This window comes from Notamacropus eugenii, chromosome 1 (genome assembly GCF_028372415.1).
Source record: "Notamacropus eugenii isolate mMacEug1 chromosome 1, mMacEug1.pri_v2, whole genome shotgun sequence".
Taxonomy (NCBI): domain Eukaryota; kingdom Metazoa; phylum Chordata; class Mammalia; order Diprotodontia; family Macropodidae; genus Notamacropus; species Notamacropus eugenii.
The window spans coordinates 269,624,680-269,638,526 of NC_092872.1; the positions used below are offsets into that span (position 1 = coordinate 269,624,680).

Sequence of the window (13,847 nt, forward strand, 5' to 3'; positions counted from 1 at the left end):
TGTTAGAGGGGAGATTTGAACTCAGGTCTTTCTGCTTTGCTGGCCAGTTATCATGTCAGCACCCTGACCTCAAACCAAATGCTCTCCTAAAAATCTGGTTCTTCCAGTTCCAAATTGGAAGGAATGCTGGTTATAAGCTGTTCAGGTGGAGAAGCCACACAGAATGGCTAATACCTAACATTTCTTAGCTCCGCATTGCCCTCTGAATCCTCTGTAAAGATCTCAGGTTTCGGACTGGGTATAAACACAAACCCAGCAACATTGATATTTTCTGATGGGTTGTTTTGATAATGCCATTCGTATGTCAGCCTGTAGCTCTGCTGGAAACTATAGACAGGTTCATAGTGAACACATGTGCATGTCACTCGCTCAGTAAGCAATTATTAAGCACTTACCATATGCCAATAGAGGCATTTCAGTGGATAGAGAGACAGACCAGGAGTCATGAAGACTCATCTCCCTGAGTTTAAATCTGGCTTCAGACACTTACTAGCTTTGTGACCCTGGGCAAGTCTCTTAAACCTGTTTGCCTCAGTTTGCTCATCTGTAAACTAAACTGGAGAATGAAGTGGCCAGCCATACCAATATCTTTGCCAAGAAAACTCCATGGACAGTATGATCCACAAAGTCACAAAGAGTCGGATATAACTGATCAACATATGCCAAGTCCTATACTATGTGCATGCATGAGGAAAGAAGTTGGCTGAGGGCAATTTAAATTTACCAAGACTTACCAGTATGCTTAGAGTATCCTCTTTAAATAACCTCACAGAGAAGAGGTTGTGCAAATCTAATCAAGCAGCCCCACAGGCCAGAATAAGGCAAAAGAGACCACTGCTTGGGCCTTCCATAGCACTGGAAAATGGTGCTCTAAACAGCTTTGATTATCAATGAAAGAAGCATAAAGTCAGGAGATTCAGGAAATGCGAAGCAGCCTCCAAGGCCTCCACACGGGCACATTGACTCTTTAATAAATAGAGTATGACAGTCCTGACTCCCTTTTTGTGTGTGATGTAATGGAATATTGCAATAATGAATGCTTGCCATGCATGACTCTTAAGTTTTTAAGGTGAATAATTTACTACAGTTGCTAAGGTGAAGTAATATCATTTATTGACTAGCTTTCTTTAAAATGTATCCCTTGCGGTAAAAATTACTTTGGGGCCCAAATACAAAGGATTTAGATCCTAGCAAAGGAGCAATTAAAATCCATCCAGTGTCACATTCCAGAGAAATTCCTCTCCAAAGGTTAGCAGACTCCCTCGGGTCTTCCACTTTTCAGATCAGATAATGGGCCCTTGCTGGAGGTCGGGTCCATCTGTTGCCCCCAGATAGAATCTGGGACATTTCTGAAGTGACTTATTATTTATTCCCAAAGTGGCTTATTCATATTGCTGAATTGGTGCATCTAAAGGTTGTAATGACGTTGGGGTTGAATTCATCATCCTAGACAGACAATTATATTTTTAAAATCTCCTAGACTTAGTCACTCTTCCTGTTCAGGAACCATGGGTCTTAGAAAAAAGCCCCAGGTGAATAGGAACGGCGAAAACATCTCCTCACCTGAGAATAACTTTTTTCCAGAAAAATGATTTTTCAGCAAATAATCATCTCCCTTGGAAAGGTTCTGTATATCATAGATTTAATTGTGAAATGAAAGTCACTTTTGCTTGGAGAGTTAGAAATAATTGGAGATACTCTGGGATGTTGTAAAATTGAGGTTGAGAATTATTAGGTTTCTCAACCCTCTTCCTGGGTAGAAAAAACATCAGTTAACCAAGCATTTGTTAAGTACCTATTATATACATGGCATTCTGCTGGGCACAGGAAATACAAAGACAAAAAGAAACAGTCCCTGTCCTCATCAAAGTAACAAACAGTTATTGAGTGAGTCCTGTATAGCAGGTACCATGCTAAGGGCTGGGGTTCCAAAGAGAGGCAAAAGTCAGTGTCTGCTCTCATGGACCTCACAGGGGAGATAAGATGTAAACAGTGTACACAAACAAGAGATATGCAAGATAAACAGACAGAGGAAATGCCTTAGCATCAAGAGGAGTGATGGGGAAAGGCTTCTTAGAGAAGACAGAGTGTTCTTTTGGGGGAGACAACATGAATACCCGTGAGTAAATGTACACTCTATAGAGATGGAATAACCTTGTTACCCAGAGAAGAAAATATAACATAGAAATGTTTGTTATCTATCAATATATAAATTCCACCCGCCACCTTTAATGACCTTCGACTTTAGCTGGCCTCTCAGTTAAAGGGGAGGGGGAAAGGAAACCAGGTTTATGTTGAAAGTTGGAAAACTGCAGCCTAATGAGAAGCAGGTTGTGTCTGAAAAGATGGGGCATTTAATGGGGATTCTCCCACTTTTGTTTTTCAGCACCTGACATTTACAAGGGAATTCGATTCCGATTCTCTTAGGCATTATAGCTGGGCTGCAGACACCCTGGACAATGTTAACCTTGTCTCGAGCCCCATCCACTCTGGGTAAGTCACCTAAGTGGTTTTTTCTAACTTGTTTAATGAAAAAAAAAAAGCTTTTGTTTCCTGAGTGTTATAAATCTGACTTGACATACTATTTAGACAAGAGCTAGGTGTCCTTAAAATGCTTACCAAAACTGTTGAAGAATTTTGCTCTGCATTTGAAACCCTTGATAGAATACCGTTCATTAAATGGGTACAGTTTTGCAAATAGCTCCCCATTCGCCATTTTACCCTGTAATATTTTAGCAGGAGCAGTCTACCAACATGAGTGGTTGGTATAACAGGAGAAAACGTTAGCAAACTTCCTTCATAGGAGATTTCACATTTACTACTTTGGGGATGGATTTTCTGAATCCAGCTAGAAAGTCTAAAGAGAATCCAACAAGAAAAAGAATGAAATGCTGAAGAATGTGTTAATCTGCTTTTTTATTCTGTTTGGTGGTTTGCTTTTAATGATTAAAGGGGCAATTTCAATGACATGTGATGTTGCTTAAATAACTAGTAAGCACCAATGTTTTAATTATTTTTAATTTTTTAAAATTATTCTGTCCCCTCTCAAAAAAGTAGGGGGTTGATTTAATTGAAAATCAATTTCGTTCCATCCCTTATAAAGTTAATATTCAATTGTGAACCAAAAGCCATTCCTGTTGTCAGCTTAGCAAGGATTCCTTCTTTGTCTGCTAAGTGCCTAAACTTTCTGCTTGATTCAAATGCATGTATGTGAGCAGTAGCATCAGTGTGTCAAGGATCTTAGATCACACTCCACTGATAAATTAGTGTAGAAGTCTTGAAGAGTTTCTCTCTCTCAAAGAGGTAAAGTGATTTGCCCATTTACCCAGGTAGTAAATGTCAGAGATAAAATTCAAGCTTTAGTCTTCTGTGGTTTGAGCATTCTGTTCATTACACAAGCTACTTATCCCAAACCATTATTTTAAAAGTAAACAAATAAAGCTTCAAGGAAGCAAAAATGTACACACACCTTGTGCTAGAATAAAAGCAGTTCCAAGCACATACATAGTAGGTACTTAATAAACACTTGATTCATTGGTCGAGAAGTTGGATAAATCTGAGGATGAGAAGGCATGGCTGGGGATGAGAATACTGGAGTGGAGGCCTGGGGCAGTGGAAAGGGTACCTCTGGTTCGAATCTTGGCCTTGCTCTTTATTAGCTGTGTACCCTCGGCTGATGTACTTCCCTTCTGTAGTCCTTTCTTATCCATGTGAATAGAAACCTTTTGTTGTCATTGTTCAGTCATGTCTGACTCTCCTGGCTTGGTTGAAAGGAAATCTTCACCAGAAGGATGCCTCTCGTGAGATGCCTCATCAAAAGAAGCAACGAACAGTTGATAGGCTGCTATTTAAATTGATGAAGTTAATGCTTCCACAGCAGAAACCAGGGATGTTTTCGATCATTCAGCAAATATTTATCAGGCTAACATTTATATAACACCCTGGAGTTCATAAAGCACTTTACAAATATCTTACTTTCCTTACAACAACTCTAGGAGATAGGTGTTGTTATTCTCCACATTTTACAGATGAGGAAACTAAGGCAGACAGAGAGAGGTTACTTGTCCAGAGTGGTAGGAGACAGGATCCCAGCTAGCACTGCTCTTCACAACCCCTAGTCCTCACCCTCAGCCTTTTTCTTCCCTTCTTGCTTCATCTCAGGTACTTCCTACCCTCCCATTTCTTACTTTCCTTCTTTGACCCCTAATTTCTGCCAGTTTCTCACAGTCACAACCTCCCTAGATGCCGTCCCTCCCTAGGTTGAGAAGCCCACTGGAAAGAGCTCTGGGAGACCTTAATTCAAATGCCAGACCTGATGTTTAGTACTCGTGAGTACCTCGGACAAGTCACTTAACTTAATGTGTCTGGATCTCAGATTTCTTCTCTGTCAAGTGAGGGGATCGGAGCAGATGGCCTTCCTGTTACCATGTTTCCTTTAATTTGCCACCACCACCATCATCTACTCTACCAGGAAGCTACAGCCAATAATTTGGAGCTGGGAGATGCCCTATTCTCACTGCTCAGAGGCTAAATGGATTTCTGGCTCTCGCAGGTTGGAATTCTCAGTGTCTTTTCCCATAGAAATATAGCCCATTGTGAAAAGATCGTGTGGTACCAGTCCTAGAACAGAGAAATAGCCTATTGTCATGAATAGGACAGGCAGCTTGATGGTGAAGTGGATAGGGTGCCAGTCCTGGAGTCAGGAAGACGCAACTTTGAGTTCAGATCTTGCCTCAAACACTTGCTATCTGCAGGACCCTGGACAAATTGCTTCACCCTGTTTGCCTCAGTTTCCTCATCTGTAAAATGAACTGGAGAAGGAAATGGCAAACTCCTCCAGCACCTTTACCAAGAAAACCCCACATGGGGTCACAGAGACTGAAAACGAATGAGCAATGTGACTAGGGTGTTGTTGCACTTGAACTGATGAAGACTTGAGTTTGAATTCTGCCTCTGACATTTGTGATTTATATGTGACCACAGGAAAGTCACTTTTACCTCTGAGACTCTGTTTCCTTCTCTGTAAAATGGAGATAATAGTAGTTTCCTTAGTATTTGTCTGACTTGTGTGTATAAGTCACTTTGGAAACTTTGAAGTGCCTTCTCTCTACATGCCAGCTATTATTAATATCCTGTGAGAGACTGTGCCTCTGGGGAAGTTACTTCAGAGCACCAAGCCAAGGCACAGATGAACTTTTGAAACTCAGTCCTGGCCCAATAAATCAATGACTGCATGTTATTTCCATGTATAAAAGAAAAGGAGAGGAATTTAATGATGTGGTCACTTGAGGACTCACCTTTCTTGTGAATACAGCTGGGAGAGAAACCACAAGTACAAGACAAAGCATGATATTACGCTGTACATTTCATGCTGAGCCAGCCTCAGCTCTACTCTCCAGTTTCTTCATGGTTCCTTTTGAAGGCAGTAGACCTGCCTAGGATCCAGAAGGAAGGAGAGGCTGCCTTCATATCTCAATGCTGGGAGTGTAAGAGGAAGCCCTTGAACCTTAGAATATTTGGGAAGGATGTTCTGAAATCCAATGAAAATCATTGGAAAATTTACATTGGCCATGCAGGAAGAACTTGAGTCTTTGAACTTGGCCCATAGAGACCTTGGTGTTTTATTTTTCGGATGGTTACTTTCTCCTTTGCTCATTGACATTTTCTGTTGCTTGCTTCTAATTATCTTATATTAATTTTTCCCATTTGCTTTCTAAATTATTTTGCAGCTGTTCCTCTCCACTTCCCCAGTATGATTCAAGGTGATAACTGTGTCCTTTATGTGAAATCATCCTCCGTTATTTTCTTTTGAATCGATGTGCCCTCTTTCCCCACAGTTCGATGTGTAGATGTCTGTAGTACACCAGCATTTGTCCATGTGCTGTCTTTAAAACTAGACCCATTCATTCCTTAGTGAAACTTTAGGTTTGTTTTTTCCAAACTTGTGCTGTGCTTGACATATGTATGGTCCCCTCTGCTACAAAACAACACGTACTAATTAACTCTTCGATTCCCATGCATCAGATTTTCTTGGGAACAAAATAATTTTTAAGGAATGTGGGTAGTGAGGATGAATCACTCTTGTTTCAAAATGTTGCCAGACCAAAGTTCACATGTCCCTACCAAACCAAGGACGTTAGGGGCAGATGTCAATCAACAACGATGAAACTGTAAACCTCAGAATAATAGACGGCATTTGATGAGCTCCAACAATGCACATGGATCTTGGAAAGAGACTACCCAAGTTTAGCTTTGAAACCATCTTATGAATTATTTTTTTCTTATCTCTGATTGGCTGGGGATTTAATATATATTATAATATATTTATTTGTAATATATTTTATATTTAATATACATTAATATATGATACATTAAGATAAATCATTTTCTGTATGATTGTAGATCTCTATAGATATAATATATAGGTACAGAATAATATAAATAAAATATCTAGAATTATAATAATTTATATAATTATAATAATAAATACTGTGTTAATATGTACACTTGTGCCTTTACATGGATCTGAATCCTCTTTGAGGCAGGTTGTCTCTTATCAGTTGTAAGAACAGCGCTGACCTCCCCCATGGTGTTAAGGCATTCCGTAAACACGATCACTGAGCCAGTCTGGAGATCTGAGACATCTCCTGTGTCAGGAGGCTCAGGACTCACAAGGGCAAACATGAACCCGTCAGTGGAAACACTAGCCTGTTGGAGTAGGAATCAGTAAGACGAGTCCCTGCAGGAACAGGCTGTTATTAGCCCAAAGCTGTTTGCTAACTCATGCCTGCTTCCTAATCTTTCTCAGTCACAACCTGATTTTACCAGTAAATACCATGAGTTTGAGCAAAGGATTTTGAATTCCTTTTTAAATTCTGCTGTACAAAACATTTAAGAGAGATCTAAGCTTTAGAGCAGGAAGGGATGGACCCTCAGGGACTGTCTAATCTAGCCTCTCATTTTACAGATAAAGAAACTGAGGCTCAGAGAGAAATCCTTAGGGATCATAGCTATGCCTTGCTTTGCAGATAAGATAACTGAGACCCAGGGAAGTTATAACTGACTTACCTAAGGCCTCACAGCTAATAAATAGCCACGGTGACATTTGAACCCAAATCCTCTGAAAACTCTTTGTTAAAAAAAAAAAATCAAAAACCTTACAGCTTTTAGCTGTTTTTTAAAAAAAGTTACCCTCTCCTCTTCAGTGTATTTGTAAGGACATACCTATACTTCTATGTCCACTCCCTAGTAGAGACCCTTTTTTCTTCAAAGGAGAGGAAGTTGACAGAATGAGAATACATTCAAAAAATTCAAAAGGTGTTTTTACAAGTCTCTAGTCTAAGTTGGAAACATTTTTTTTAATGGAAAAAAACCCTGAAATTGGATTCTGTCTTCTGAAAATATTTTAGCTATTTGAACAGTACTGTAATTAACAGTCATTAGCACCAGACCTGTACCTCCTGATGGGTTTACGCCAACTCCGTCAGTTCCACATGCTGTTTGGAACGCAAATCAGTGTTTGTGTTCTCCCTTTCCTGGCTTGGACCCTGTGCATGTTGGGATCATTCACTGCTTTGTAGAGGCTTTGACAATATAGGAGAGAGTACCTTGTCCTCCACACTAACCAGGGTAGGGAGGGAGGGAGATTTTGGTCTTTTCTGCCCCATACACAAGACCCAGAGTCAAACTTCGGAGTCCCATTAACACCTCCTGACTTTGCATTGGACCTTCTGGTAGCATTGTTCAAGCTCACCCCTTAGGTGACTGTGTTAGCAAGATGAGAAATAATGTTTATTTAACCTCATGTAGTTGATATGAGGTTGGATAAGAAGATATGATAAGATTTGGGAAAATGTTCCAAATTTTGTGGTTACAGTTTCTAAGGGTTTCAGATGGTCAAGTTGTGATCATTTGGAAATCTTTCTCAACCCAAGTTTAAACTCTTAGGTTTGAATACCTTCAGAGAAAAAAAAGCTTTAATAATGCTATTTCTTATTTAATGATTTGCTATTATTAACCGACTCTACCTTGTCATTACTATTACTTACAGTAATAATAGTAACCTATGTGTTGTTTGAGCATTAGCATGCATATGTTAAATTAAAGAGCAATCCACTACCCCCTTTAAAAAAAGAGTTAGTATATTAATGAGCCTTTAAGGAGATAGTATATTTCTTGTTCTTCATTCTTACTTTTTTACTTTCCCATTCGATGTGGTAAGTGACCATCTATCTTCTTTGCCTGATTTCTGCTGACCTCTGCTTGTTCCTGCAGGTTCCTGGTGAGTTTCATGGTGGATGCCCGAGGGGGCTCCATGAGAGGAAGCCGCCATCATGGGATGAGAATCATTATTCCACCACGCAAGTGCACGGCACCCACTCGTATCACTTGCCGACTGGTAAAGAGACATAAGCTGGCCAACCCACCCCCCATGGTGGAAGGAGAGGGATTAGCCAGTAGACTGGTAGAAATGGGGCCTGCGGGGGCACAATTTTTAGGGTGAGTCATTTCATCAGTCTCCTTTTTGCCACTCACACCCCATCTTTGATTTTCTTTACCCTTGTGAACTCAAGTAGTTAACAATTAGAACTACTTAGTTTGAGCATCTTAACTGAGAGCGCCATGCCCTATAATGCTATAGGCTAAAAACAGAAAAACCAATTGTGTCACCATGAAAAAGCAGCTAGCCTATTGCTTCTGTAACGCTTTTTGGCAAAGCTTTTTACTAACCTCCAAGTGCATCCCTCCTCTGCCCAGGACTTGTTTAAAGACACCAAAGAGAGTTAAAGAAGCTCCATATGAAGGAAAGAGAAAAAGCTTGAGTGACTGCCATCTCAGCCCTGACTAGGCAGCTGGGCAGAGTGGAAATACCCAGGTTGCATTTTTAGGAGATTAAAAATTGGGGGAAGCAGCCCACTCTGATGCGGTCATACTAAATATCTATTGACACTCTCTCCATCCTCGGAAATGGCACCCTGGTGCCAACCAGACAGGTTCTATTGGGACTAGCAGGCTGTTCACAATTTCCCCTTCTCGTTTCTCTTCCTGCTGCATGGATGTTATTCAGTAAACTGCACCTTCCCTCCAATCCTCCCCCTGTAAACGAGGGTGAGAGCTTGGTTAGCCGAATCCTGCAGCTTGGGCCTCAAGGAACAAAATTTATTGGGTAGGCGATTTATAGACAAGATACAAGAATGTCTACGATTTTCTTTCCTTAATTTCGATTTTCGTCACACCCATGATTTTGATTTTGATTTTTTCGGTTTTGGTTCTGATTTTTCCAAAGCTTTCAGTCGATGTGTGTCACTGAAAGACAAAACCATAGTGGCTTGACTTCCCTTCTAGCTCGACGCTCCCTCCTCCGCTTTCCCGGGCATGTGGAATCCACCGCAAGCATCCGCTCTCATAATTTCTGTGCTTTTGTAATTTTTGGTTTTGAATTTGAACTGTTTCAACTGCATCGTCTACATTTCAACACACAGTGATGAGTCTTTAATTTCAGCCCTATGATGGAGAAGGTATTTGCAGGCTTTGAATCAACATTTGGCACAAGTGATTAAAAAAAAAATTGTTTATTGTGTTTTTCCCCAAAAAAATAGGTTCAGCAGTGAACATCATGTATCTCTTCTGGGGTGGCCAAAGTAAGGAAATAATAAGTGATTTTTAATGCAAGTTGAGAAACAGATTTTAAAACTAAGTAGATGTCAGTTAGAAACCAGTCCAAAACATGATTTTAAAATATAGTTATCTAATCACTGTGGAGTTTAAAGGGGGCAGGAAATGTTCTTTTTAAGCAAAAAAAAAAAAATTCTTGCTTTGGCAGTTTGCATGAAAAAAATCTGTTCAGAAACACTGTGCTTGACTTTACTGTTGGTCAAAGACCCTGGTTCAATACCTTCTCTCTAGGTCTTGTTAATTTTCATACAGGAAACTGTGGGGCTCCTGAATTTTTAAAGACAGTATCTGACATATTAACCTGCAAAGATTGTATCTCACTTTCTAAGATGTTGAGATTATGTGCAGCTGAGGCCTGTGGGAAATCTATGGAAAATCCCTCAAGAGCCTGTGGAATTTTGGACACTGTTCTGTAAATTCCTATGCAATTATCAATCAAATACTTCCTGGTCCCATTAGGAGAAATGATCTTATTTGCAAATCTACGTTCATAAAAAGACTGGGATTAGTCTTCAAAATTGGGAATTTCTGACTAAAAAAAACCCAATGACTAGAATTGACTCCAAGGACCCGCTTTGATAATAGATGAAAGCTATTAAGTTTGAGAGCGCTGGGCTTAGAGTCTGGAAGACCTGAGTTTAAATCCATTCTCAAACCTACTGTGTGACCCTGGGCATGTTATTTTGGCTCTCCAATCTGAGTTTCCTCATCTATAAAAGGAGAGAATCTTTTGTGGCCTCTAAGGTCTTTTTCAGCCCTAAATCAGTAATACTAATGTTAGCAGGAGAGAACAAGTACAGCCGCAGGAAGAGGGCGCCATAGTTGGTATCAGAGGACCCAGATTCAAATCTCAGCGCTGCTGCTTGCTACCCTGGTGACTTTGGGCAGGTCACCGCCCCTTGACATCTTTTTCCACCGTGTAAAATGAAAGTTTGGATTACATGATTTCTAAAGTCCCTTCCAGGGCAAAATCCTATTATTGCTGGTCCTATGTTACTGGATTTCTATCAAGTGCTGCCCTGTTTTACATCCTTACCACTGTAGCCCCGTCACTTATACTGGTGTATTCTACAGATCAATTTTGAAAAGAGGTGAAGCTATGTACAACCTCTGTAGGCAAATAATGATACTGTCTGTTTAAATGGTCTTAAAGCTGCATAATCCAGCTACATGAGTTGCCTATGATTACAATTCATTTATTTTCACCCAGCCCTTTTTGGTGCTTGTCCTACTTTAAGAATTTGATTAAATGCTTTTTATTTTTATGTTGCTGGACTGGCACCTGGAATGAGCAGTCATTACCACTCTCCTGGTCACAGTCAGACGTGCACGGACATGATCACCAAACCACTATGGCGGACCTTCTCAACAAACTAATGAGTTTTTGGAGAGAACTGACATCACACTGCAGTATGTGTGTATGTGTGACAACTGGAGAGTGAACCTGCCTCCTCTCATATCACATAATAAAATTAAAACAATGTCCTGCTGCCTGGCACCAGTCACAAAGCTCAAAAGGGCTGATGGCGTGAACGGATGTTGGGTCAGGACTTTTTTTTCTTTTCTTTTCTTTTTTTCTTTTTGAGGAACATGATCACAAATATTACCATATCAGCATCAGGAACATTTATAAACAAATAATCCTTTTAAATGACTGTGTCCTTTGAAGGTCTTGACACTGAATAATTTCATGAGTGAAACATGGGCCAGTCTCCTCTCTCCACTGTGGCTTGTTTCCACAGCTTTCTCTTTTTGCATTCCAAAATACATTTCTCTAGGATGGCATGTTATCCAGCTTTGAAAGCGCTTTTTTTCTTAGCAAATGAGTCTGTGGCTTGGGCAGCTTTGAGATCATTCTTGACCACAGTGGCACCTTTAATTTTCAAAAGGATGGAGTAATGAGAGATTCTTTTTTTTTTTTAAGGAGAGAGAAAAGTTCACTGTAAATATTGTTTGATATCCAAATAATGTAGATTCTTTTTTCCCCTCCCTTAGCCCAGTCATAGTGGAAATTCCTCACTTTGGATCAATGAGAGGGAAGGAAAGAGAACTCATTGTTCTCCGGAGTGAAAATGGTGAAACATGGAAAGAACATCAGTTTGACAGCAAAAATGAAGACTTAACTGAGTTACTTAATGGAATGGATGAAGGTAAATATGATGGATCTTAGTGTTTCTGAGAGTTTGTGGTCAGGAAGACACTGGAATTGTGTACATGAGTAAGGGAAGATGCATTTGAATTCTGATGTTCCCCTCTTATGCCAAAATCCAGTTTCTCAAAAGGCTCTTGAACTGATGGTTGTAATCAAGTCAGCAGTCATTTATCAAACACCTACTATCATACCAGGAACTGTGCTTAGTGCTGAGGATGCAAAGAAAACCCAAACACAGTCCCTGCCCTCAAGGAATTCACCTTAACTCTGAGCTAAGCATCTTGATTGGGAGCCAGGAAGACTCAGATTCGAATACTGCTTCACCCAGTAGTGGTGTGACCTTGGACCTCTTCACCTCTCAGTCTTATACTGCACAGGATTGTTGCGAGGGTCCGAGGAGATAACATTCGCAGAGTGCTTTGTTACACAGATGCCAGCTGTCATTGTAATTATTCCATTATGTGAATCTGTTGTTGGTTTTTTCTGTGGAACGTGAGCTGTTTTTCTTTAGGCAAACCCGTGTTTCTCTCACCTAGGACCCAAAGAGTTTCTCTGATTGGGAAAAGGAGGGAAATATGAGGGAGAAAAGAGCTACCTATGTGGGATATTTTTAGGAAGAGGCTTTCAAATTCAATTTCAAATTACAGTAATTACAGGAGTCTACCCCACTCCTAGCTACCACTGCTGTATCCCCTGCTTTTCTCCACTAGTGTTCTTGCTGCCTTCCTGGATCCTAATATGCTCTGAGGACCTTTGGGACAGCTGATATCCAGGATCATCCATCTCTTGTCTTTTGACCCTCTGAGATGTCTACGGTAGTGTAGCAGTTCTGTTTCCTTTCAGAGGGGATAGAGTGCTGGCCTTGGAGCCAGGAAGACCAACCTCTGACCCATGCTGGCTTTGGGCTCTAGGTGCATGTCCCCAGACAAGTCTTTAAGACAAGGAGTTGTAGCGAAGGTGCTCCCTGCGCTGGTAGCAGGAGTTTGCATATCTTAGGTTTCCCTATACCAATGAAATCACAGGGACCAGTCATTATGCATTTATTAAGCACCAACAGTGTACCAGGCTGTGGGGATAGAAATTCAAATTAATTAATGGCTGCCTTCAAGGAGCTTACATTGTGCAGAGGGAAATTGATGTTCATAGAGAATTAGATACAGAACATATACAAAATGATTTGGGGGGGTGCAAGATGGTGTTCCTGAAGAAGGTGATGTTTGAGCTGAGCTTTGAGTAAAGGATGGCACAGATGAAGAGGGTGTGTATTCTAGGCCTGATAGAGAGAATGTCAGATGGGTCAATTTTAGCTGACATTGAATCCATGAAGGAGAGTGATGTACAGTAAGCCTGGAAAGGTAGATTGGAACCAAATGACAAACAGTTGAAAAGCTAGACCAAGAAGTAGGTGCTTTATGCTAAAGACCTTAGGGAGTGCCAGAACTTCTTGATTAGCCTAGGGTTTTAGAAATATCCATTTCTAAATGGTAGCAGGGATGAAAGACATCTCCTTTGCTTGCCTAATCCAAGTTAGACAACTGGGGCAGTTTTCCTCAGAAAAACTTGCGAGCCAAACAGGTTTGATAAAAGGGGTGCTTTCATTAGGATCTTCCTAAGAATGAGCACAAATTAGACAAAGCCCGAATCAAATCACAAATTCAAATCATTCTAGAAAAGTCAGGATTGCTCTCTGATTTATCCCATCTTGTTAAAAAATTAATACTGCTTTGTACTGATTTACTAATGTAAATTAGCATAATAAAGGTTTCAGAAGGTTCATAGATGATTTATTTAATGAAAGTAATTAAGTCAGATCAGAGGACTGGTTGAAGGGAACTGGGAATGTTTAAGCCTAGAAACCAGAAGACTTGGGAAAGATGTGATTTCTACCTCTGAGTAACTGAATGGTGCCATGTGAAAGAAGGATTCGCTTTGCTCTCTTTGGCCCTAAAGGGAAGATCCCTAGGGACCAATGCCCTACACTGCTTTGGGCTTCATTTCCAAGAGAGCCATTGCTGTGAGG

General features: G+C 40.4%; 1 protein-coding gene across 17 annotated transcripts in view; it reads left to right on the forward strand.

The window, feature by feature from the left end:
• The window catches only part of ANK3 (ankyrin 3), a 715,857-nt gene that overhangs the window by 634,630 nt on the left and 67,380 nt on the right, over nucleotides 1-13,847 (forward strand). For all 17 annotated transcript variants that reach the window (XM_072628881.1, XM_072628882.1, XM_072628896.1 and 14 more), the window contains 3 exons: nucleotides 2,387-2,493; nucleotides 8,275-8,499; nucleotides 11,671-11,825. In XM_072628881.1, the coding sequence (XP_072484982.1) occupies nucleotides 2,387-2,493; nucleotides 8,275-8,499; nucleotides 11,671-11,825 (487 nt within the window). The remainder of the gene's footprint in view (nucleotides 1-2,386; nucleotides 2,494-8,274; nucleotides 8,500-11,670; nucleotides 11,826-13,847) is intronic.